At 44.4% G+C, this 25,155-nt stretch overlaps 1 protein-coding gene across 1 annotated transcript in view; it reads right to left on the bottom strand.

Annotated features, from left to right (window-relative positions):
- Positions 1 to 25,155, bottom strand: part of PLXND1 (plexin D1) — a 208,600-nt gene that overhangs the window by 107,377 nt on the left and 76,068 nt on the right. Inside the window, exons 7-8 of the mRNA XM_043976535.1 lie at positions 22,267 to 22,375; positions 15,614 to 15,716 (exon numbers count right to left, since the gene is read on the bottom strand). Of these exons, the coding sequence (XP_043832470.1) occupies positions 15,614 to 15,716; positions 22,267 to 22,375 (212 nt within the window). The remainder of the gene's footprint in view (positions 1 to 15,613; positions 15,717 to 22,266; positions 22,376 to 25,155) is intronic.

Genomic DNA, 25,155 nt, shown 5'->3' with positions numbered 1-25,155 from the left:
AGGCAGGGACTTCCCCCGCCATGGTGGGTCATAACAGAACACCATGCCTGCCAAGTTTGTGGAGGGCACAAAGTTAGTGCACGAGACAGTAGAACCAGGACTCAGAAAGTTCTAGCTTTACAGGCTAGAACTTTGGGCCAAAACAAAGAATATGAAATTGAATAGGCTAAATGTAGGTCTGATATGAATTCAGCAAATCACCTTCATGAGTACAAGTTGGGAAAAGAAGCATGGTTGGACCTCAGGGACGTGCAAAATACAGAGCAGAGGGGAGGTTACCTCAGAGAGGAAGGGACTAGCAGGGAATCTATAAGGCTTCCTGAAGATGGGGGCACCTGTGCTAAATCTGGAAGGAAACCAGGGACTCCAATAAGCATAGAGGAGAAGGAAGAGAACTCCAGACAGGAGCCGAGGCAAAGGCACATGGTCCATTTTACAGAGGGGAACAATGAGGCCCAGGTTGGGGAAATGACTTGTCCAAGGATCACATATTGAATCAATACCATATGGTGGGAGTCTAGGTCTCTACCACATCACACTACCTTATGTTATTAATTATGGTAAGGATAATAATGCTTCATTACTTCAAAAGATTTGTGACTTCACTCTACCTTCCCCATCCATGTAGATCTTCTCAAGAATGCTGTGACTGATTGTGTCCAACCATCTGGGGAAGAAGATGTCTGAATTCAGCTAGGTTGGCCCTTAGACAACAGACTCGGCCCATCAGTAGGCTTGCAGGGCAGTGAGGAGAGCACTGGACATGGAATTGGAGGGCCTGGCTCTGCCGTTCAGTAGGTGCATGACCTTGGACCCCTCACTTAACCTTAATGGGCTTCACTTTCCTAACCTATAAAATGGTGGTTATGCACCCAGTGACCTGAAACCTTCCTTTGATAAGTTCTAATTTATGATACTATGATCCTTTCCATCTTGTGTGCCTTTGGGGATGGTCCACAGTCGGCTATGCCCATGTCGGATTGAGGTACTGGGGGATGTGGGCAGAGGAATAATGAAAAGAATTCCCATTTCTAGGATGCTGTACAGTTTACAAAGAATTATCCTTCCAATAGTCCTGTGAGGAAGACAGAAGGAGTCTTCTTATTCCCCAGGGAGGCTAAGGCTCAGAGACAGTAAGTGACCTATCTATAGTCACCCAGCTAGTAAGTGACAGAATTGGGACTCTGACCCTAAGCCCCACTGTACTCATGCTCCACAGACACAAGCCCTGTGTTTCTGCTAGCACTTCTCACTCATTCCAGGGAAGTCTAACATTTTCTCCCCCAGCCCGTGGCCACCCAGAGCCAAGGGATGGGCGAGGGTCTTTCTGCAGCAACTGCAGGCCTATTAGGAAGTGCTCTGAAGAGTGTTGCTGGAACTGAATCAATCCAGCCCCACTCAGAATGAAACCTAAGAATGTGGAAAACAGAGGGAGAGAGCTCTCAAGCGGCTCCTGAGAGCGAGAAAAGACCATAATGGAGTATCAATTGAGCTGCCCTTTGATTATTAAAAGCAGCTTTAGCACACCCTACTTACGCTGATTCCTTTCTCTCTCAGACACACAGGACCCGGTCAGTCACCTACCTTGTCTCGGAGGAAGAGAGAAAATATGGCGATGGCATTATCTAATTAATGGTACTCTTTCTTATTCACTGAGATGAAACTGGCCCTAGCTCCTCCTTCACGAGAACACAAGAACAGCAAGCCCCAATTAAAGCCCAGCTCCCTGTTAGGTGATTGTTGTTGTTCAGTTATTTCTTTTCTTTTCTTTCTTTCTTTCTTTCTTTCTTTCTTTCTTTCTTTCTTTCTTTCTTTCTTTCTTTCTTTCTTTCTTTCTTTCTTTCTTTCTTTCTTTTTTTTGGTGAGGCAATTGGGGTTAAGTGACTTGCCCAGGGTCACACAGCTAATAAGTGTTAAGTGTCTGAGGCTGGATTTGAACTCAGGTCCTCCTGACTCCAGGGCCGGTGCTGTATCCACTGTGCCACCTAGCTGCCCCGTTGTTCAGTTATTTCAATTGTGTCCAACTCTTTGTGACCCCGCTTGGGGTTTTCTTTGCAAACATACTGGAGTGGTTTGCTATTTCCTTCTCCAGCTCATTTTACAGATGAGAAAACTGAGGCAAAGAGGGTGAAGTGACTTGCCCAGAGTCACACAGCTAGTAAATATCTGAAGTGGAATTTGAACCCAGGTCTTCCTTGTGCTCTATCCACTGGGCCACGTGGCTTCAATTTGAATAAAGTGAGCTTTGCCGCATAGGGTGGTTAAAACAAAAAAATCTGGGGCAACTAGGTGGTGCAGTGGATAGAACACCGACTCTGGAGTCAGGAGGACCCGAGTTCAAATCCAGCCTCAGACACTTGACACTTATTAGCTGTGTGACCCTGGGCAAGTCACTTAAACCCAATTGCCTCACCAAAAAAAAATCTGGGTTTGGAGCTAGAAGATCTGGGTTCAAATCCCAGAACCACAACTCCATCCTGTGACCTTGGGCAAATCATTTAAGGGTTGAGCAAGATGACCTCTGGGGTCCCTTCCAGGCCTCAGTCTGTGCTCCTTTTGGTCTTTCCCTTTACAGATATGTCTCCAGTTATCATTCAGAGGATGATAGATTGAGAACTAGAAGGGACCTTAGGTGAGATCCAGTCCAGTCCCCTCATTTTACAGATGAGGAAGCGGATGCCTGGGGAGCCGAGGTCACACGGGTGTCAGAGTTAGCAACTGAACCGAACTGATCCTTCAGTTCCAAAGCTGTTCAGTCAGGCTGTGAATGGAGATCATTGGAGAGGAGCAAACTCCAAGAAGACTGGAAGGTTCTATCTAAGAAGGGGCTTTCAAGGCCAAACCAAGGGCTTCATATTTGCTGGTGTAAGTAACAAAGCCACAGGAGGGACTGACACAACACCTTCAGAAACCAGTCTTAGAAAAATCACTCTGGCAGCCCCCTGGAGAGGTCAGACAGGTGAGGGTGAGAGGTAAAGAGGGCCTGAGCTGGGCCTGTGGTGGCTGCTGAGAGGAGAATGGGGTGTATAGATGAGTGTGTGGGCAAGAGATTGGATTTTGGGGTGAGAGAAGACGCTGAGGTGGGAGCCCAGGTAGGATGGCAGTGCCCAAGCCAGAAAGATGAATGCTGGAAAGAGGGTGGGGTGGGGGAAGGCCAGAATTCTTGCCATTACCCTCCACATCAGGCTATTCCAGTGTGTTCCTTCAGGTAGGTAATACTATCTTCCATTCCCCAAAATGATATCTATTAATGCCAGAAATTCTACTCTAAGAGTCCTGCTCGTCACAGAACCCTGGGCTAAAGCAATAATCTTTTTGAGATTCACATGCCTGGGGCAGGGGCAGCAAGAAGTGAAGTCCCACCATAACTCAGGGCAAGTGTTGTTCTGAACACAACCCTCTTGTGCCATAACCCATAGAACACTAAATAGGAAAGAGTAATGGCAGAGGAGCAACTTGCCCCAGAGATGGCTATGGGAAGACCTGAGTTCAAATCTTGTCTCAGACACTTATTAGCTGTGTGACCCTGATCAAATTATTTTACCTCTCTGGGCTTCTGTTTCCTCCTCTGGAAAATGAGGAGCTGGACTTGACCTCTGAAGTTTCTTCTAGTTCTAACTATGATTTTTTTTTTTTGGTGAGGCAATTCGGGTTAAGTGACTTGCCCAGGGTCACACAGCTAGTAAGTGTCAAGTGTCTGAGGCCACATTTGAACTCAGGTCCTCCTGAATTCAGGGCTGGTGCTTTATCCACTGCACCACCTAGCTGCCCCCAGAGCTAAGTTACTCTTGCTCAAGGCTCCCCACGGATGATAAAGGAGCCCAGCACATTCTATCCAAGTACAATGTGGAGGCTCTCCCTCCATATTCTGACCATCATCGTGTCCCTAGGACAATTTCACAAGCATCCCACAGTGCTAGCTGGGGCATGGGAAATACTGGGCTGGGTTGGTCTATTGACACTTGCTGAGTTTGTCCTACAACAATATCATGAAGAGGGGGACTACTCCCTATCTACCTGGTCCAGTCTGCGTCACCTAGCTGCCCCAACTGTATGATTTTATGATGCTATAAGTGTTCTTCCTCCCCCCAAAATCAGAAATATGAAGGGGAAAAAAAAACCACTTCAATGGTAGCACAGTGAGTAGAGCTAGAGTTAAGAAGACCTGCATTAAAATCTGCCTTTACTAGCTATGTGACCCTGGGCAAGTCACTTCACCCTGTTTGCCTCAGTTTCCTCATCTGTAAAATGAGCTAGAGAAGGAAATGGCAAATCACTCCAATAGCTTTGCCAAGAAAACCCTAAATGGGGTCACAAAGAAGATGATACTACTGAAAATGACTGAAGGACAACAAGACTTCAATGAGAGGTAGGGCTGTATAATAGAGAAGATCTTGGAATCAAAAAGACCTGGGTTTGGGTCTTGCCTCTGACACATACTGAAGGTGTGACTAGTTTTTCGTTGCCCCCAGACAACTCTCTGAGGAGATAAACGGCAGAACAGCTGCTGATCTACATTGGTGAAAGAGGTTTCCTCATTAGAGGGAGTTCCCTACACAGATGAGATCCCAGGGCCATCTCAGGAAAAAACTTCTGATGCTTTGAGAAGGTGGCTATTCTCTCCACTAAGGCCAGCCAGCCCACCTGCCCCTCCCTGTCTTTGTGGGTCAAAATCTCATCACTTGGCTACCTTGAGGGGGATAAGTCAATCAGTCAGTTGAGAGATTAAGTGACTTGCCCAAAGTCACACAGCTTGGAACAATCACCTTAGTTCACTCAATGCCAACTCTCATCCATCAGGGCCGCCTTCTCCCTGCCAGACCTCAATGAAGGGAGAGCATTGGCCACCCAGTGGGGAGAGGGTCCCTAAAGGGCTCCCCAGTGATTCCCTACTCTTGGGCTGCCCTCTATCCCCTCCACACACATACATGTGCACATACACACATGTACACACATAAATGTGTACACATATGCACAGTATCTTCTGCTTTTCATTCCTCTTCCTCTGGCTCTCCCCGAGGGAGAGGGAGAGGTGGCCTGCAGGAGTGAGGGGTGACAGCAACAGAGAACAGACAAGCAGAATGCCTTCTTAATCCCAAAGCACCCTGCCTGGCACAGCCCACCCAGATCCCAAGCTGCTTTGCCCACATCCTCCCCTAAGCCTCTCTATGCCGTGCTTAGGCAGCAGGGGGCTAATTTTATCTCTGTGCACCAGGCAGCCACTGAAGCGGAGCCAACAAGCAGACCCAGGCATCCTGTCTCCTAATCCCCTGCTTGACCCAGTAAGCCCTGGCGCCTCCAGAACTAATTGGCATTTAATTAAACTCCAAATTAAGCACCCGGCTCAGAAACTTCACTGGAGCCTCTAAGGCCTGTCTTGCCTTCCCTCCCTCCCTTCTTTCCAGGCCCTACTCAGTGCAGAGAAGGCCCCTGCTGGCTTGCCTCTGGTGTGATTAGTTTAATCCTCAGAGACAGGGGCTGTCTCCTCCTCTCTTCCCTAGTGTGAAGATGAGAGCTAGTCAGGGAAAACTGGGAGGCAAGAGCCCCTGAGAGCCGAGGTTCTGCCCAGGGGAAGGGCACACTTGTGTCGCATGCACCATTCACATAGCAGTTCAGAAAGACCCTTGGCCTTTGTACAATTTGTTTGCTCCAATCAGACTATAAGCTCCTTGAGGGCAGGCACTGTCTTTTGCCTCTTTTTGTAGTCTCTGTGCTTACCACAGTGCCCAGCACATAGAAGGTGCTTAATAAATGTTCACTGATTGATCGATAGTAAAAGGGGGCTAATGATTCTGCTCAGGCTACGTCACTGGGTCTCTGTGAGGCTCCTCTGAGCAGTATTGAAAGGGCGTTGTCTCAGACAAACTGAGGCCCTGGAGAGACCTTATTTTAGAAAGGCCAAGGTCACCCGCTGCATCCTGGGTCATCACCAATCATCCTGGCATACGTCCCGTCCCTGGACTTTGATGCCTCTGGAGGAGAGAGTAAGGCTGACGACTTTGTGCAGCTCTGCCTCACCTGAATCCAATTCACGCGCAAGTCAGGACATCATCACCCCTGTGATGTCATCGGTCCCCTTCCAGTGTGAGGACGGAACAAACAATGAAAAAGTCAAACAAATGCTAGCAATTTCTGCTGTCAGGCCCCCAGTTTCCCACAGACCCCAGGGACAGGGAGAGAATGAAGGGACGTGTTCTGAAGACGGAATGTCCAGGGCCATGTGCCAAACATGTCACATTTTTCTCACGTCAATACTTCAAGGCTCCATGATCTCAATAGTAGGGGAGCTGCCTCAGTAATAATAATAATGGCTGACTTTGAGATAGCAATTTGAAGTCTGCAAAGCGCTTTCCATACATTAATTTATTGGAGCTTCACAACTTTGTTAGGGAAGGGCTGCTACTATTCCCACTTTACAGACAAGAAAACTGAGGAGGCCCAGAATGGTTAAGTGACTTGCCTAGAATCATATAATTAGTGAGTGTCAGAGGCAGGACTTGAACCCAGATCCTCCTGACTGCAAGCCTGGGAAGTGATTCAATATGGCATTGGATCTTAACTATGTTGTCCCTTAGCAAGCAGTCTATAAGAGTGGCTGTGGAAAAAACTCCAATCACTCTGAAGCCAAGTGGGGCTAGTTTATGAAGGGCTTTGAATGCCAAGAAGAGGATTTTGAGTCCTGAAACAGAAAAATACTAAAAAGCCCTTAGTCCTGTGCAGCCCCTCTCGTTTCATCACTGGTAGTGGCAGAGGATGCTGCAAACCACATAGTTTTTTGGGGTTTTTTTACAAACATTTATTCAACTTTTGGGGCTATATATGTGATAGATGGGGCAGCTAGATGGGGCAGTGGATAGAACTCTGGTCCTGAAGTCAGGAAGACTCATTTTCCTGAGTTCAAATCCAGCCTCAGGCACTTCTTAGCTGTGTGACCCTGGGCAAGTCACTTAACCCTGTTTGCCTCAGTTTCCTTACCTGTAAAATGAGCAGGAGACAGACATGACAAAGCATTCCAGTATCTCTGCCAGGAAAACCCCAAATGGGGTCATGAAGAGTCAGGTATAAAAATAAAATTTTTAAAAATCAAGAATCAGGCATGACTGAAATAACTGAACAATAACAAAAAGAGTAGATAGGGGGCAGCTAGGTGGCTTAGTAGATAAAGCACTGGCCCTGGATTCAGGAGTACCTGAGTTCAAATCCGGCCTCAGATACTTGGCACTTACTAGTTGTGTGACCCTGGGCAAGTCACTTAATTCTCATTGCCCCGCCAAAAAAAAAAAAAAAAAGAGTAGATAAAGTGATGGGCTTGAAGGCAGTTCACACCCCACCTCTGACGCTTACTAGCTGTGTGACGCTGAGCAGTTCATGCCACCTCTATATGGTCTGGACAACTCCAGGACTTCTCCTGTAAGTCATGGATTGGTTGTGGGACATCAGTAGAGGGAATTCCTACATGAAGAAATTCCAGATCTGAGGGAGATCATTCTCCTGTGACCAAAGGGTTGGAGAATCTGAACCACAGAAAGAATGATGTTCTCACTGCAAATGAAACCAGAAGGTAAGGTGTTTGCAGCCGAACAGAAGGCTGGCTAAATAGGTTTTCTTTAGAGTGGCTGCTAAAGGAGTTGGCAGAGTTGGTTTCATCCTGTGCCCAAAGCTAACAAGCAATGTCATTCCATGGAATACCTTCCCTCTTAGTGCATACAGTGAACCTAACCAGCTAGGTGGTACAGAGTGGCTAGAGTATGGTCTGAAATGAGGAAGACCCATGTTCAAATACAGCCTCAGGCACTTACTAGCAGTGTGACCCTGTGGGCAAGTCACTTAAAATCTCTGCCTCGGTTTCCTCATATGTAAAATGGGGATAATAATAGTACCTACTTCCCAGGGTTGTTGTAGGAGATGAAATGAGATACTATTTGTAAAGCACTTAGCACAGTGCCTGACACATAGTAGGTGGTATTTAAATGTTGTTGTACAGTCATTTCAGTTATGACCAATTCTTTGGGATCTCATTTGGGGTTTTCTTGGCAAAGATACTGTAGTGATTTGCCATATTATTGAACATAGTCATCAATATCTATTGCAAAGGATAAACTGTGACAAAATCCTCCAAAATGAGGCAATATACCCAATGATTCCAATACAATGATACCAATGATGATGATACTATATATATTTATTCATCTATTTATTTATTCATTCATCCATTTATCTTTTTGTCTGTCTGTTTATCTATCTATTTATTTATATAGCATTTTAAGGTTTGTGAATAGCTTCCATATGTTCTCTCATTTGATCTTCACAAAAACCCTGAGGGGCAGGTGCTATTATTCCCTTCATTATTGAAGGTGGGCATAAGGGATGATATTGAAAAGTGGTGGAAAACATGAATCAAGATAAAGACATGAAAGAGGCCAATGGATTTATTGGGAGCCTGCCTGCTACATATCTTACTTCAGGAGAAGCATTTGTAAGAGCTGGATGTGGTGACTACTGAATGACATTCTCAAAAATGAAACTAGCTGCCTCTCAACAGACAGAAAATGACTAGTTATTGATGTGTGAATCATTTCAGAATCAGCTGTCGTGTGTACAGTCAGACTACTGACTAATTATTAGAGCAAAGGTTAAAATCAGCACAAAGCCTTTATCAAAGGATAGAGAAGAGGAAAAGACTCGGTATGTCATTACCATTACAACACTGCCAATCTGACCTACCTGACGTAAAAAAAAAATGGGAGTTGGATAAAGGAAAAGACATTGACTGATTATCACCACATCCCATAAAAGTTTAATAAATATAAAACAATAAGGATGATAAGAGATCCCAGAAACCTCCTCAGCCAGCAGACATTGAATCTCTTTGTCAAGCTGAGAAATAGAACAGCCAAAGTAACAACGGTTTAGAAAATCAACTCATTTGCAAATATTACAGAGGATGTGGTGGAAAATTAAACAGCATCAATTCATAAAACAGGAAAGAGTGGTGAAGGGAAATACGTATGAAAAAAGGTTGGCATGAGACCCAACTTAGCCTGATCATCCCAAGAACGTTTTATAGATGAAACCGGGAGGAGAACAATCAACAGATGAAAAAAAAATGGAATGGTCTGCCAACATTCTTTAGAAATCTATTTTCATCATCGTGACTGTGGAACCACCACATTTGGAATCTAACACCTCAGTCCCTGATGTGTGAATGAGGAAGTAGAATTGGCACTTGAGAAATGAAGTCAGGAAGACCAGCTGGACCAGACCCAAGTATACACAGAAGAAATCCGTACTGGAGAAGACCCAATTTGAAAGCATGGGCGGATTAATTTTTAAGATAATGAAAGAAGAGAGGATACCAAACAATTAGGGGAAAAATCCTACAGATGGCATTCTTTTTTAAGAAGGCATTTGAGAAGACATCTGTAACTACCAACACATATGCCTACTTTCTAATTTCTGTAACATTTTTAGGAGAATGTTCTACACGTATATCTGAGGGAATCTTGGTAAAAATATGAGAAGGAAAACAGGCATACTTTTACAAATTTGTTACAGTTGGCCACTTCTGCACAGTCACAATAATTGACTGGAAAAGGTCACATCAATACATACCTTCCTCTGGTGTTTACTGTTGATTGGACATGGAGAGCAATAAACAGCCCATTAGAGTTCAAGGTATCCTCCCCTGCATAGATCATAGAAGAGTCCTTGATAGAGAAAGGTATCACATTTGAAGAATCCTGACCCTCCTGACGGTCATGATTATTGGAGTCATAAAACAGGGAGAGGAGAGCAAAGCTTCACCAATGAATGTCCTATATAGAATCAATCAATGAATCACAGGCATTTATTAAGTACTTACTATGTGTCAAGATGGAAGAGAGATTTCATATAGATGATCATGGGCACCTAAGTGGCCAATTAGACAGAGCTATGGGTCTGGAAATCAGTGCAAAAGACATGAATTCAAATCCAGCTTCATGACAATTCCTGTGGTGACCCTGGGCAAGTCACTTCACTCTTTGCCCTCAGTTCTCACCTGTAAAATGAGCTGGAAAAGGAAATAGCAAACCACTCCAGTATCTCTACCAAGAAAACCCCAAATGGGGTCATGAAGTGTCGGATGGAACAACAGAACTTGAAAGGAGCTCAGAGGACATCTTCACTTTACAGATGAGAAAACAGGCACAGAGGGGTTAATGATATGCCCTAGGTGCCACAGGAGGAAGTGTTTTATGTATGTCCCTGTTTGCCTATGACATTGTGCTGATGCACCAAGGCCTAGAAGAGGATGGGGCCTCATCATTGAATCTATGGTCATCCAAAGTAGACTGGCATAACAGTCCAGTCAGGTAGAGGGCTGAATCTAGAGTCAGAGAGACCAGAGCTCAAGTTCAAGTTCCACGTTCTGCTACCTGAAAGACCTCGATGACCTCTAAGGTCCCTAAATCCCGTGATCCATGAACTGAATGGGAAAAAAAAAGGAAAGAATGCTTTTTGTTCCAGACCAGGGCTGGCAGACCTAAGGCCAAATGCAAGTCAACCGTCTATTTTTGTATGGCTGGTGAGCTAAGGATGGTTTTAAAAATACAATAAAACTTTATTTTAAAATGTAAAAAACATTCTTGGCTCACAGCCCTACAAAAACACGTGGAGAGGCTATAGTTTGCCAATCCTTGGTTTAGACCATGCCATTTTTTGGTTGTTGCTTAGTTATCTCAGTCATTTCTGTCTCTTCGTGACCCCATTTGGGTTTTTCTTGGCAAGATACTGGAGGGTTTGCCATTTCCTTCTCCAGTCATTTTACAGAAAAGGAAACTGAGGCAAACAGGGTGCAGATGGATAAAAAGTCCATTGATAAATATATCCTAGGCTAGTACTGAGGATAGGCAATGATCTGGGACCAGGACTGAGCAGGAGTAAGACAGGAAGGAACAACGTATTTATTAAATGCCTACTTCAGCGCTCCATTGGTCAGTTATTGCTATTATAATAATAGCCTGCATTTATGTAGTGCTTTAAGGTTGGCAAAGTTCTGTACAGATGTTACCACATTTGATCCTTACAATAACCCTGTGAAGCAGATGTTATTATTTCCCTGACCCCTCTCCTTTATAATGGAGAAAACTGAGACAGACAGAGGTTAAGTGACTTACCCAGCAGAATTTGACCTAAGAAGACTCAACTCCAAGTCAGCTATACTGCCCCACCCAACTGCAATAGATAAGGGAATTGACTTGTGTGTGTGTGTGTTAGAGGCAGGATTTGAAACCTGCTCTCTTGATTTCAAGTTCAATACCCTTTGTCCTACATCAGGCTGCATCTCATACATAAAATCCTATTTGAATCCCACCTTCCTAGGTAGAGATCTCTCTCTCCTTTCTTCTCCTCTCCTCTCTCTCTCCCTCTCTCTGTCTCTCTCTCTCTCTCTTCAAAATTCCTACAGTATCATTCAATGTTAGTACCCATAATTTGGTGTTTACCCATATATAATGTCATAACATTATTCAATGTCACATCTTAATTCTCTTAACTTGATGGTAAGCTCCCTAGGGGTAGGTCCTGAGTCTTCTCCCCCCAGACCCTTTTGATCTCTTTCACTCCTTGTATAGGGCCATGCACTCAAGGAATCCTCAGTGACTGGGGGGTTGGGGCGGTGTTCAGGGAAGACTAGCCCCTGGTAAGAGGGCTTGCTGAGCCCTTTTCAGGGCTGCCCATCCACCTTTGGTGTCCACTGAATACTCACCTCTCACCTGTGGCTCCAAGAAGCTGTAGCATGTACAGCAGCCACATCTCAGTCAACTTTCTCAGCAGACAGACTAAACCAGATCGAGGGCAATCCTCCAGCCTGTTAAGGGGATGTCCACCCCAAGAAAGTGAGGACTTCCCCCAGGGGAATGGCCGGCTGAGAACGGTTTGTTCCAATAGCCATGAAGGAACACCGAGAGCTTGGTCAGACATCAAACACACCATGGTCATCCGTTACATCCGGGTCATCCCAACTTTTGTCTCACCACTAGACTTTGATGACTCCGCGAGAGAGAGGCCAAAGATCTCGCGCAACTCTGCCTCACTTCAATTCATGCCTGAGTCAGGACATCCCCCTCTGATGTCACTGGTCTTCTTCGAAAATGAAGGACGAACAACAACAACATCCTATCCCCCTTTGCCTTACAAAGCAGCAGCCTTCTTTACCCAGACAGACCACCAACCTGCTTTATCCTAAGCCTTGGTCACACACAACCTGAGTCATAGTTAGCATGGGATAGGAACTGACGGCTCAAAGGTTGATTAGTGGGATTAACTTCATTAGAGGCTGTGGGGGCAGGGAACAGAGCAGCTGTGCCTGGGCCACAGGATTGGGTGGACATTTGAGGCCCTGTGAAGAGACAGACCATTTGTAAAAACCATGGGAACGGGCTTCCATGTGTGCTATTAACTGCCTGAGAAACACGAGGTGTGGCCACTTTCTCTCTCTTTTGGTTTTAATTGATTAAATCCAGGCATCCTCGAGTGCTTGGGAAATCATGGCCCAGTGCCAGTTTTGAAGCTACTATCAAGAGCCAAAGGGATTCTAGTTACTAAAATGACCAGGAAAGCTTAATGCTTCCAAGAAAAAAGCCTCCCACCCCCCACCCACTGCAGCAACTGTTTAAGGCACTCAGCAGCAGCAGACCCCAGCCAGAGCAGAAAGCATGGCCCATTCAGCTTTCTCTTCCAAACTCTTCCTATGGCTCCCATCAGACAAACCCAGAGGAAGTCGATGGCAAGCATATTGTTGTTGTTATTAATAGGGAAACTGAGGCAGCTGGCAAGAAGAGGCATGACTCACTACATAAGAAGGAATGTGTACTCCAGTCCTTTTGGGCTCTCTGAGATACAAAGGAAAGAGTCAGCTACTCTACTACCTGAGTGGACCAGATGACCATTAAGGTCCCTCCCAGCTCAGATAGTCTTCTCTGATTCATCACTTTCCTCTTCATCATCTTCCTTCCTAAAATCTCTTTTCTTTCCATTCTCCCATCTTCAAAACCTTCAAGTGTTAGTCACCATGTCTGACATCAACTCATTCTTGATGACTTTTCATGATTAGTGCCTCCTTTTCTAATATCCACTAACCAACCCTCTAATAGTTTGCTGGGCATTGAAGTTAAGTTTGTAGTTAAGTCTGTAGATTGTATTCTATTCCCCTCCCCTATTTTTTGACAATCTGACAACATTTGCCTTTCTCTTATCCTTTCAGCAACTTTCCTAATCTTCAGAATCTTACAAGGAGAACTCACAGTGGTTCATCAATCACATCTGCCAATTTTCTTCAGTACCCTAGGTTCATCTAGGTCTATAGACTTGAACTAACTCATCACAGGCAGCTAGGATGCCAAGTTCAGCATTCTTTCTTTCCTCTGAATGACAGAGAAGCCCCACTTAGCGCAATGCTTGGCACCTAGTAGGTGGTTAATAAATGCTATTTGACTGACTCCCCATATGGAATAAGACCTACCTCTTCTTGCCAGCTGCCTTGGTTTCCCCGTTGGGTAGCAACTGCTGGCCAGAACTTTTTCTCGCCCATCTATTTGGGGGTTGGTTGTCTGATGGGAACCATAGAAATAGATTGGAAGAGAAAACTGAATGGGTTGTGATTTTGTCCTTATTTGCTAAGATATGTTGAGGTCTGCCAACAAGCACTTTAAACAGTTGCTCTTGTGGGGGTGGGAGGCTTTTTTCTTGGAAGCATTAAGCCTTCCTGGTCATCTCGGTAACCAGAATCCCTTCGTATCCAGAGTCTCTCTCACTATCTTTCCACTTATCTTGAGTGTTCCTTCCCAATTAACCACTTTGCTCTGCTCTTTCCAGTAAAAGGAAAGAGAAAACAGGACCCAAAGAAAAGCCAACCAGTCTCACCTTCTCTTCAGCATCTTTTCTACCATAAGTAGTGGGCATCCTTTGATTTCTCTTTCCCTCAGTATAGTTTAGAAATAAACCACCTTTTTTAAAAATCATCTTTAGCATTCTTCATTGGCTTCAGTTCATCCAAAGTTCATTACTTCACTCAATCAACATTCCCTGACTCGGTATTGTCTGGCATATATTCTCCCACCAATTGAATGAATGGGTTTCTTGGCTAATATGTGTTCACTGAGGAACTGATATTCAGTGGGAAAGGGATCAAGCCTTGGGTGTGAAGCTTGGGGTTCTGCTTCCCCCATTAATAAAACAACGATCAGAAGTTAGATTGAATCTGATCATATCACCTAGATTACCAATATTTGAAGAAAGTAGATGAGTGTAATTCTAGCCCAGCACTTCCTCTCTCTGAGGAGAACAGAACAGTCAAACCATCTGGCCTCAACCTGACTGCTTCCCCACCTGGCAGGAATTGGTCTCCCTTGGAGAAGGGAGGGTGAGAAAGAGGCTAGAGATGTCTGTCCTGCCTCCCTTTGAATGACACAAAGACACACTTTGATATATATGGGGGAAAGCCCTTGCCAAACACATTTACATGTACACATATACACACATGTGCATATGGGGCAGCTAGGTGGAGCAGTAGATAGAGTGTCAGACCTGGAGTCAGGAAGATCTGAGTTCAAATATGACCTCAGACACTAGCTGTGCCATCCTGGACAGGTCACTTAGCCCTTTTTGCCTCAGTTTCCTCATCTGTAAAAAGAACTGGAGAAGGAAATGGCAAGCCCCTCCAGTATCTCTGCAAAGAAAACCCTAAATGGGGTCATGAAGAGTCAAACACTACTGAAACAATGCAACAATAAAATATATGGAACATAGGCATGATAGAGGAGTTATGGAAGAATTTAATTATCCACACACTGACCAAAGACAAAGTAGCTAATAATTTGGGGGGGGGCAATAAGGGTTAAGTGAGTTACCCAGCTAGTAAGTGTCAAGTGTCTGAGGCTGGATTTGAATTCAGGTCCTCCTGAATCCAGGGCTGGTGTTTTATCCACTGTGCCACTTAGCTGCCCTATATAATTTGTTAATGACAATTTGTGCCTTCACAAAGTAGAGAAATCAACAAGGGGAAATTCTGCATTGGACTTGATTCTGACCAACAAGGAACATGTGAAATGGAAATGATAGGAATTTTGTGGGGAAATGGCCACTCCATCATAGAATTCTTGATGGAGGAGGAGAAAGCTGGTAATAATCCAACATGTGACCTAGATTTTGAAAGAACAGATTTCAAAGGGCTCAAAGAAAAGAGAGATAGGATCCTATGGACTGAAGCCCCAAGGAGAAGTCAGCTCAGGGTGGAGGGTCTCAAGAGTTAAACTCTGAAGGCACCAAGAGAAGTGAATCTGAGGAGGAGGTAAAGTGTGAATTGTCTAAAGAGACTGATGTGGATGCATAAGGAACTCTCCAACCAACTTAGATTTTATGAAGACTTATATAGAAGAAGGAAGCAAAGGAAATGGAGGATCAATGCAAAATTGGGGCACAATCTAAAAAGATTAAAGAAAACCCTGACCTAGGCACAGGGAGCCTGGGACAGGCTGACCACCTGCTTTTCACACCAACCTCACTGAGAACCTTGAGAGAAAACACAGAAGTTTATAGCATGACAGGGAAGGAGAATCAGATGCGGCCAACTTACTGTGGGGTTTGGTGTGTTCCCACACTCTGACACGTTGGAGACACAGGTATGCTGCTGAGTACACCAGAAACAGGGCCATCGGGTGGACAGACAGCTGGTGCATCTGAAAAACACATCGAAGGCCGGACCATTGAACATTCATAGAGGTCCCCCAGCTGCCCCCCAGCAGACCTTCCGCTCACCCAAACCTTCTTCACTGTCTGCTGGACAGGATATGTCTTCAGGGCCTCTGTTGGGCTGGTGTCCTCACCTGGAATCGCATCACTTTCCGGACAATTCTAATCTACTCAGCCTTTATGATCCAGGTCAGTTGCCACCTTGGAGAAAGAAGCTTTCCCTGTCCACAGTGAGCTTCCTTCCTTCCAGTTCCTATACCCTTCCCTGACAGAATTACCTACTGGGCACTTAGCATTTTCTGTCTGGCATTCGATCCCATTCAATTTTATCTCATAAGCATTGATTAAGCTCCCATTGTGCCAAGCTTTGGGGATACTAAGACAACCCTGAAACGGGGCCCACCATCAAGGAGTTTCCATTCTGCTTGTACTACTGATTCTCTCTTCATGTGTTTATGCCCTGTTGTTCCAACTAGACTGTGAGCTCTTGTCTTACACAATTCTCACAGAACCTGGCACAGAATTAGGCCCGTCAGAGATGCTCAAAAAATACTCAGGATCCTAGAATGTTGGAAAATTCCATAGACCAGAAGATGTTGGAATATATACAAGTGAATGATTCTTGGTGGGCTCACTGAATGAATACAGAATAACACAGCTGAAAGAAAACTTAGAATATTAGAATACAAGACACTTCAGGGATGGGAGGGCCCTTAGAAGACTGAAGAGGAATTAGAACCTCAGACATCAGAGGTGAAGGGGTCTTAGAACACAAAATGTTAAAGGATAAAGGGTATGTAGAACGTGTAACACTGGAGTGTGAAGAGAAGGTCAAACTTAAGCCTGTTGAAACTGAAGGGGCCTAAAAGATCAGTCATCTAGTTCTATCTATTTCCTTATTTTACTGATGTCAACTGAGATCTAGAAAAGGGAAGTGACTTGCTTAATTAAGGTCACAGAGCAAGTTAGTTGGAGATTTGGAAGTCAAGCCCAGATTTCTCAACACCTAGTGAAGGGCTCTTCCCACCACACAGTTTGGTGAATTAAATCAAATTCACAGGCCCTGCTGATCCTCGCTCCCGAGTTATGGTCAAATGCTCTACTAGACTTCTGGGTTCCGCCCCATGTGGGCCTTGAGGTCTGCGGCTTCAGGCCTCCTCTCCCTTGCCCATGTGGAGTAACTAGAGTCTATTCAGGCACAGGGGCCCTCAAGCCTGACCCACAGCTGTCAGATCTGGTGTTTCATTGAGACCCAGAGACAGCTCTGGGGAAAGATAAGCCAAGAGAATAAGATCCTACGTCTGGAGTTTAAATGGACCTTAAAGATCTTCCAATCCAACCCCAACGACTGAGATTGCCCACACCCATCTGGTCTGAATCATCTCTCCATCCTCAACCTCAACTCACACACAACCTGCTGACTATGCCTCAGGCAGGGAGGTGCCATAGGTCCCTTTCCTCTGGGCATAGAAGCAAAGTTGCTTTGAAAGAGAGAGCAGTAGGGTATAATGGGAAAAGCACTGGATTTGGAACAGGATGACCTTGGTTCGAATCCCAGTTTTGCCACTGACCAGCTGTATGACCTGGGACAAATCATTTCACGTCTGTAAACCTGAGTTTCTTCAAAATGGGAAGGTTGGATGAGATGACCTGGGACGTCCAACTCAGAAATCCTATGATATTCATGTCTAACAAGTCAGGGAGGGGGGAAAAAAGCGTAGTCCTTGGGAAACTATAACTCAGTGACGACCGCTCCTGCCCCTTCCAAACCCTGTCTCCAAAGAGCTTACATTCTATTGGTATTGTTGGTTTGTCTGTTTATGCACTTATGCCCATCTCCAACTAGACCAGGGGTTCTCAACCTTTTTCTGAGTCATGGGTCCCTTGGACTACCTGGTGAAGCCTTTGGATCCTTTCCCAGAATACTGCTTTTAAATGTTATTTAAATTTTAAATAAAATATGCAGGGGGGCAGCTAGATGGTGCAGTGGTTAAAGCACCTGCCCAGGATTCAGGAGTACCTGAGTTCAAATCCGGCCTCAGACACTTGACACTTACTAGCTGTGTGACCCTGGGCAAGTCACTTAACCCCCAGTGCCTAAAAATAAAATTAAAAAATAAAATAAAATAAAATATGCAGGATTACGTATAATAATGTTTAATTATTATGTATTAAATACATATATTAATAGAATGATTATATAATATGGTTATCAAACTTTTAAAAAGTTCACAGATCCCTGGCCAAGAACCTCTGACCTACACTTCAAGCTCTGTGAGGGTAAGATTTATTTCTTCTACACTTCCGGGCTCTGGTACAGGAGGATTCAAAAGTACTAAGACTCCTTGAACGTTAGAATCTTCACTGGGCTTCTCAGGCTCTGTTCTCTTGACCCTCAGAGGACAATATCTCTCACGCTTTGCTGGAAATTTCCACTGTGGGCCTCAATTTTCCCATCCAGTCTCCCAGTAATAACAGGCTTTGAAAACCCACTAATCTGCTTCATTTTGGACAGCGAGGCAGCCAGGGCCCGGGCAATGAGAACCTGTGCACAGTCAGAGGGCTGGAAGATCAAAGAAATAATGGGATCTTATAGCCAGAAGGGATCATTTTATAGATGAGGACACTGAGGCCCAGAGACGGGAAGGCACTTGCTCAGGGTCTCACGGTTAATAAGCGACAGAGCTGGGATTCAAACCAGAGTCTTCTCACTGAGCACTGTGTTATTCCTCTCAAAGCAGATTTCTAAGGATCCTGGGAGGCTGCCGGACCCCATGTGGGAGCAACAACTATGTCTTTTTGCTTGTATTTGTGCCCCCAGCATTTAACACAGTGCCTGGCATACAGTAAGCACTTAATTAATGCTTATTAGCTTGACTTGATTTCCGATGCCAGATCAGAGGTCAAGCTATAGTATTTTCCCTCAGAGGCCAGGGCCTCTGAGCCCCAAGCTAGCTTAGAAACTTAATGCGGGGGGAGACTGTTTAGTTAACCTCTTTCCAAGACATCAATTCTACTTTTTTGTTTGTTTTTTGCAGGGCAATGAGGGTTAAGTGACTTGCCCAGGGTCACACAGCTAGTGTCAAGTGTCTGAGGTCGAATTTGAACTCAGGTCCTTCTGAATCCAGAGACGGTACTTTATTCACTGCACCACCTAGCTGCCCCTATCAATTCTACTTTAACAGAAGAAAAGGAAAGCAGGACAAGTTTGGGGAGAGTGGACTGAGAAGCCAGAGGGCCCAAGAAGTTTCCCACAGAACAAAATCCTTTGTGGTTTAGGACTGACTCAAGGGAACAAGATCCCAGATGGGACTCCTGGAAAGCCAAAATTTCATTGACTTTTTATGTTGGGGAAGCCTGGCACCTGGCAACTTTCCTTACTGCCTTATTAATTGGAAACTTTCCTCCAGCTGCCCTTCCTCAAATATGAGTCACCTAGTTCCAGGAGAGGTTGATTGGTCCTGAGCTACCACTTAATTCACGTTTTGGAAAGCAAACAGGTAAGAAGTTATGTGAGGAATGGTGGAAAGATGCGGGGATGTCAAGCCTAGAAATAATAATAGCTAGCATTTATAATATTTATAATTTGAGTATTTTCCTCAAGACGATCCTATGAAGTAGGTGCTGTTATTATCCCCATTTTACAGATGAGGAAACTGAGGCATTAAGACATTCAATGACTCACCCAGCTAATAAACATCTGGGGCAGGATTTGAATTCAGGTCGTTCTAAAATCTAAGGCCTACACTCTAGCCGCTGTGTCCCTAGCTGCCCCCCAAAAGACTTGATTTTCTATACTTATTTCTTATAAGAGAGGGCTAGGTGCTACCATGGATAGAGTGCTGGGCTTGGAGTCAGGAAGACTCATCTTCCTGAATTCAAATTTGGCCTCAGGTACTTGTGTGACCCTGGGCAAGTCACTTAACCTGGTTGACCTCCATTTTCTTATCTATAAAATGAGCTGGAGAAGGAAATGACAAACCCACTCTAGGATCTTTGCCAAGAAAATCCCAAATGGGGTCACAAAGAATTGGACATGACTAAAACAACTGAACAAGGTGGTACAGTGGCTAGAGAACTGGTCCTGGAGTCAGGAAGCCCCGAGTTCAAATCCTCTCTCAGATACTTACTTGACCCTAGACAATTCACTTAACTTTTCTGTCTCAGTTTTCTCATTTATAAGATGAGGTGGTGGGACTCAGGGGTCCCTCCTAGTTCTAAATCTATGATCTTGCAGGAAATTGGGGAGGGGAAGAGAGCGTGATAGTAATGCCCTCTTTCCCCATTTAAAAAAAAAGAAAAGAAAAGAAAGAAAAGATACTCAAATACACAGAAAGCAACACAAGAGAGCTAGGAAGGGGACACAGACAAGCAGCGTTGTTTTGTTGTTCTTGAATTAAAAGTAGAAACACTTACAAACTATATGGAACAAGCTCACAATTTCATACAATCCTCCCTTCTGTTCTCTGTATATTGAAAGGTTCACTTTCTGTAAGTTTACAGTAAAAAGGAAAATTGAAAGAAAATAATTTAAAGAGAAGAAAATTTAAGTAAAAAATTTAATTTAAAGAAAATAATTGAGTAAAAGAATTTAATTTGAAAAAAAAATTTAAGAAAATAATTTAATTTAAAGAGAAGAAAATTTAAGTAAAAATTTAAAGAAAAAAGAAAAATCAAGTAAAATAATTTAATTTGAAGAAAAAATTTAAACAAAATAATTTAATTTTAGAAAAGAAAAAGAAAATAATTTAACTTAGAAGAAAATTTAATTTAAAAAAAGAGAAAATAGGAGAGATATGAGTATTGTTTCTAACCCTTGAAGGTCTATAATGTGGAAGAAGACAGATTTTTTTTTTGCGGAATGCCAAAGGCCAGAAGTAATGCCAATGTGGGTAGGGAGTGATAGGAGAAAAAGATTTTGAAGTGTGATACAATGGAACGAGAGCAGCTTCTTGAGTCTGAGGTCCTGGGTTCAAATCCCAGCTCTGACCATCACTAGCTGTGTGGCCTCCATGGGTCAGAGGGTCATTGTCAGTAGAATGAAGGCATTGACTCTCCCTTCCCCCTCTAGAGCTCTCATGAGCCTAGGCTTTTTCTTTTTCTTTCTTTCTTTTTTTAATGTAATAAACATTTTTATTTATAGCTTTGGGTTCCAATTTTTATCCCTCCTTCCCTCCCTCCCCTCTTCCCTCCCTGAGGCAGCAAGCAATCAGATACGGATTATACATGTATGATTATTAGGCTTTTTCTAATAGTTGGACTGACCAATAATGGGACAGACTCCCTTGGGAAATCAGAGACTCCTAGACTGTCCAGAGTAGGAAGGGACTTAGTGTATTACCCCTTCATTTGAGAGAGAAGACTGATAGGTAGAGAGGGTGGGAGACTTGCTTAAAGTCACCAGCTAACACGTAGCAGATCTGGGCCTGGAGCTGCCATCCTTGAGCTTCTAGCCCAACTTCATCCTGCTGGAGGTATTGGATGAGATTGACCACACCCTTTCAGGAAGGCCGAGTTCCCTTCAGAGGCCAAGATTCTGATTCTACAATTTTCTCTAGGGCCAAAATGCAGAACATCCTGGTATATGATCATAATTTAATTCCATTTAATTCAACAAACATTTAGTTAAGTCCCTGCTATAACATAGGCATGTGCACAACACACAGTGTGCCCAGTGCTGAGCTACAAAGGTAACAAATAAACAGGGAGCTTACTTGGGAAGTGTGTGTGATATACTGCAGATACAGATAAGTCAATATGGGATAAAAGCAAAGGAGCCCAGATCTCTTGGTCCAATCTTAGCTCTAGACCAAGATAGATCTACTCCAATGCTTTTATTTATTTTATTTATTTATTTACTTATTTATTTGTTTGTTTGTTGATTTATTTATTTATTTAGCGAGGCAATTGGGGTTAAGTGGTTTGCCCAGGGTCACACAGCTAGTAAGTGTTAAGTGTCTGAGGCCGGATTTGAACTCAGGTAAGTGTCTGAGGCCAGATTTGAACTCAGGTACTCCTGACTCCAGGGCCAGTGCTCTATCCACTGTGCCATCTAGCTGCCCCTACTCCAATGCTTTTAATTTACAAATGAAGAAACCGGATATCACCATAGATAGAATATGGGGCTTATAGTGAGGAAGACCTGCATTCAAATCTGACCTCAGACTAGCTATGTAACCTTGGGCAAGTCACTTAACCTGTTTGCCTCAGTTTTTTTCAACTGTGAAATGAGGATAGTAATAGCAACCTACCTCTCACGGTTGTAATGAGGATAAAATGTGATAATATTTGTAAAGTGTTTAGCACAGTGTTTGCACATAGTAGGCACTATATAAATGCTAGCTATTGTTATTATTATTATTGCTGTTATTAATTTTATGCATTTAATGCTAACAGGGCTCAAACAAGTTGTGAAAAGTCCCTTCTCTAAGTTCAATAATTAATATTGATCACTGATAACTGGGTTGGGCCCTCTTTTCCCTTAGTCCCATTCCCCAACTACTCCCATTCCCCATGGGGGGGGCAGGGGTCACTCACGCTGTATGAGGGTAGACCTTTCCTGTGCGGGTACAGTCATAGATGGTGAAATTGGCCCAGACGATGTTTCTGCCATTGACCTGCACGGCTGTCTGGACGGTCACGTGGTCTAGAATGGAAGTGGGGGAAGAGAGAGAGAGAGAGAGTGAGAGAGGGGAGGATATTGTAAAGAAGGAGGAAGATTTGATTCCTGCTCGTTCCTCTCCTTGGGGATGGGAGTGAGTATGCCTCAGTTTCCCCCCCAGGAACAGCCCCCTAGGAGTAGGTATGAAGCAGCTTCTCTGGCTCCAGAATCTCCTTTCCATCACCTGAAATTCACTATTCAAGCTTGTCATAGGAATAATAATAATAGATCCAATTTTCTAATACACAAGCATTTATTAAACCCCAACTGTATACTGGGCACTATACTAAAGAACAGGGGGATATGAAGAAAGGTAAAACAGTCCCTGCCCCCAAAGAGCTCGTGGTCTAGTGGGGGAGGGGACACGCATGTATCCAGGTATGTGCAAGATACAGAGAGGGTAGGTGGGAAAGACGTGAGCAGAAGGTGAGGAGGGGAACATCTTCCTGCAGAAGGGGGGTTTGGAGCCAGATACTGAAGGAAGCCAGGGATTCTGGGAGGTGAAGGCGAGGAAGGAGAGCGTTCCTGGCACGCTGGAGCTGGAGCAGCCACCCTGAGGAGGGGAGTCACAGGAAAGAAGGTAGATAGAGACAGAGGGGCCAGGCTGTGAAGGACTGTAAGGGTCAACTAGAGAGGTCAATACATGATCCTATAAGTTAAAGAGGTCAAACTAAGGCACCAAGCAAGTGGCCCTTCAACTCCCCTCTGGTACCAGATTAAAATATAATTTGGGGGGCAGCCAGGTGGTGCAGTGGATAAAGCACTGGCCCTGGAGTCAGGAGGACCTGAGTTCAAATCCAGCCTCAGACATTTGACACTTACTAGCTGGGTGACCCTGGGCAAGTCACTTAACCCCAATTGCCCCTTTAAAAAAAAAGTCATTTGGAAGTGTTTAACAAAATAGATAAAGCTGTAACACAACATAGATCATGTTAATTTGTGGTCTCCCAGTCACTATGCAGCCACTGCTATGGGCAATAGGAAACTACTGAAGTTGAATGGTGAGGGTGACATGATTTTAGAAAACAAAAACCAAGGGGGCAGCTAGGTGGCACAGTGGATAGAGCACCGGCCCTGGAGTCAGGAGTACCTGAGTTCAAATCCGGCCTCAGACACTTAACACTTACTAGCTGTGTGACCCTGGGCAAGTCACTTAACCCCAATTGCCTCAGTTAAAAAAAAAAAAAAAGAAAACAAAAACCATCCCAGCATCTCTATGGAATACGGGTGGCAGAATACATGCCAGACTTTCTAATGACTTTCCTCCTAAAAGCCCTCTCAGGTTGGTAGTATCAGAATTTTGGGGGCCATTTTGAAGATGAGGAAAACCTGAGGTTCTGAAAAGTTGGGACTATTCACAGAGCTAGTAAGTCCTGGAGCTGGGATTCTATTAAATCTAACGAGTATTTATTATTAAGTACCCGTTATATGCCCGGTGTCAGTCATGGGGGATAAAGAGTCAAAAAGGAAACTGGTCCAGCCCTCCTGAAGCTTACACTGTGGACTAAGTTGGACAGAGATAAATAAATACAAAATAACCCAGATTTCCTGCCTCCCAGGACACTCTTTCCGCTACATCAGCCACTGGACAGGACCTTAGAGGTCATCTAGTCCAGTGTTCTCATTTTACCCATGAGGAAATTGGGGTCACGAGAATTTAAACAGCCAGTAAAAAGGTCAACCAGACGGTGAGTAGCAAAGGCTTTTGGGTTAAGGCAAGAAGTCAAGGGTTCCTGGTTAAACTGTGAATATTCTGAGGGCTTGAACCTTTAGCATCCACTCAACCTTTAGAATAAATTAGTTTGGGGAGAGTAATAGGGAGGGAAGAGAGAAAGTTCTGGCATCCTTGGGCACTGCAAAGGGACAGCAGGCCAAAATGACATGCTTGGACAACTAGGGACAATAAAACGACAGGAGGTGGGGCAGCAGCAGAGCAAAGGGAAGCTGGGAAGACCAAAGGCAAACATTTAACCAAATGTGGTATCCTTGGGAATCTTCCAGGAGCCCAGTTCACCCCTGCCCCTCTCCAGACAACACAGCACCAGGCTAGGTGTTAGAAGATTTGGCTTCTGATGCACTGTGTGATTTCCAGAGATTTCCTTAACCTCTCTGGGCTACAGCCATGGAGGTTGTAATCTCCCAACTCCGTATTACTTCTCAGAGATGCTGGGAAGATAAATGAGGTTAGGCCTGGGGAAAAAAAAATGAGTTTCTCAGAAGAAGAGTTTTTATCACCAGACAAAGATAATTACTGTTCTCATTAAGCACTCTTCAGTATTATTTGTTCGCCATACAGCCACAGACGCCAAGGCCCCCAACTTCCCTCTGTGAAATACTGCCCTGGGTTAGGGGAGAGAGTGAGATGGTTTGCTTCTCGTATCTCTTTGGCTTCACAGGCAAAACCCCCAACCAAACAAACCCCCAAATAAGAGGTATACCACCCACCTGGTCACACTCAAACCCAAACATATACATGCACACACATATACAGAGAGACCCCCAACATACACTCATACACAAATAGAGACACACCCCAATACACAGACAGAAGCATACACACAGCAACAAGGGAAATGGGGTTGGGAGAGAAACACCAGAAAGTCCAATCTATCAGTCTGGGTCAGAGAAATTGGAGGCCCACAATTCACAAGTGCTTAATGGGCCCCCCCAGCAACCAGAGCTGAACTGAAAATGTTGCCTGGCAACCCTGAGTTGGATTCAGCTTGTGGGCATGATACACATTGCATCTCCTTGGTTCCTGGAGC

This window comes from Dromiciops gliroides, chromosome 1 (genome assembly GCF_019393635.1).
Source record: "Dromiciops gliroides isolate mDroGli1 chromosome 1, mDroGli1.pri, whole genome shotgun sequence".
In the NCBI taxonomy this organism is placed as follows: Eukaryota; Metazoa; Chordata; class Mammalia; order Microbiotheria; family Microbiotheriidae; genus Dromiciops; species Dromiciops gliroides.
Note: the sequence above shows the minus strand (reverse complement) of the source record. Positions and strands in the feature narration are given on the sequence as shown.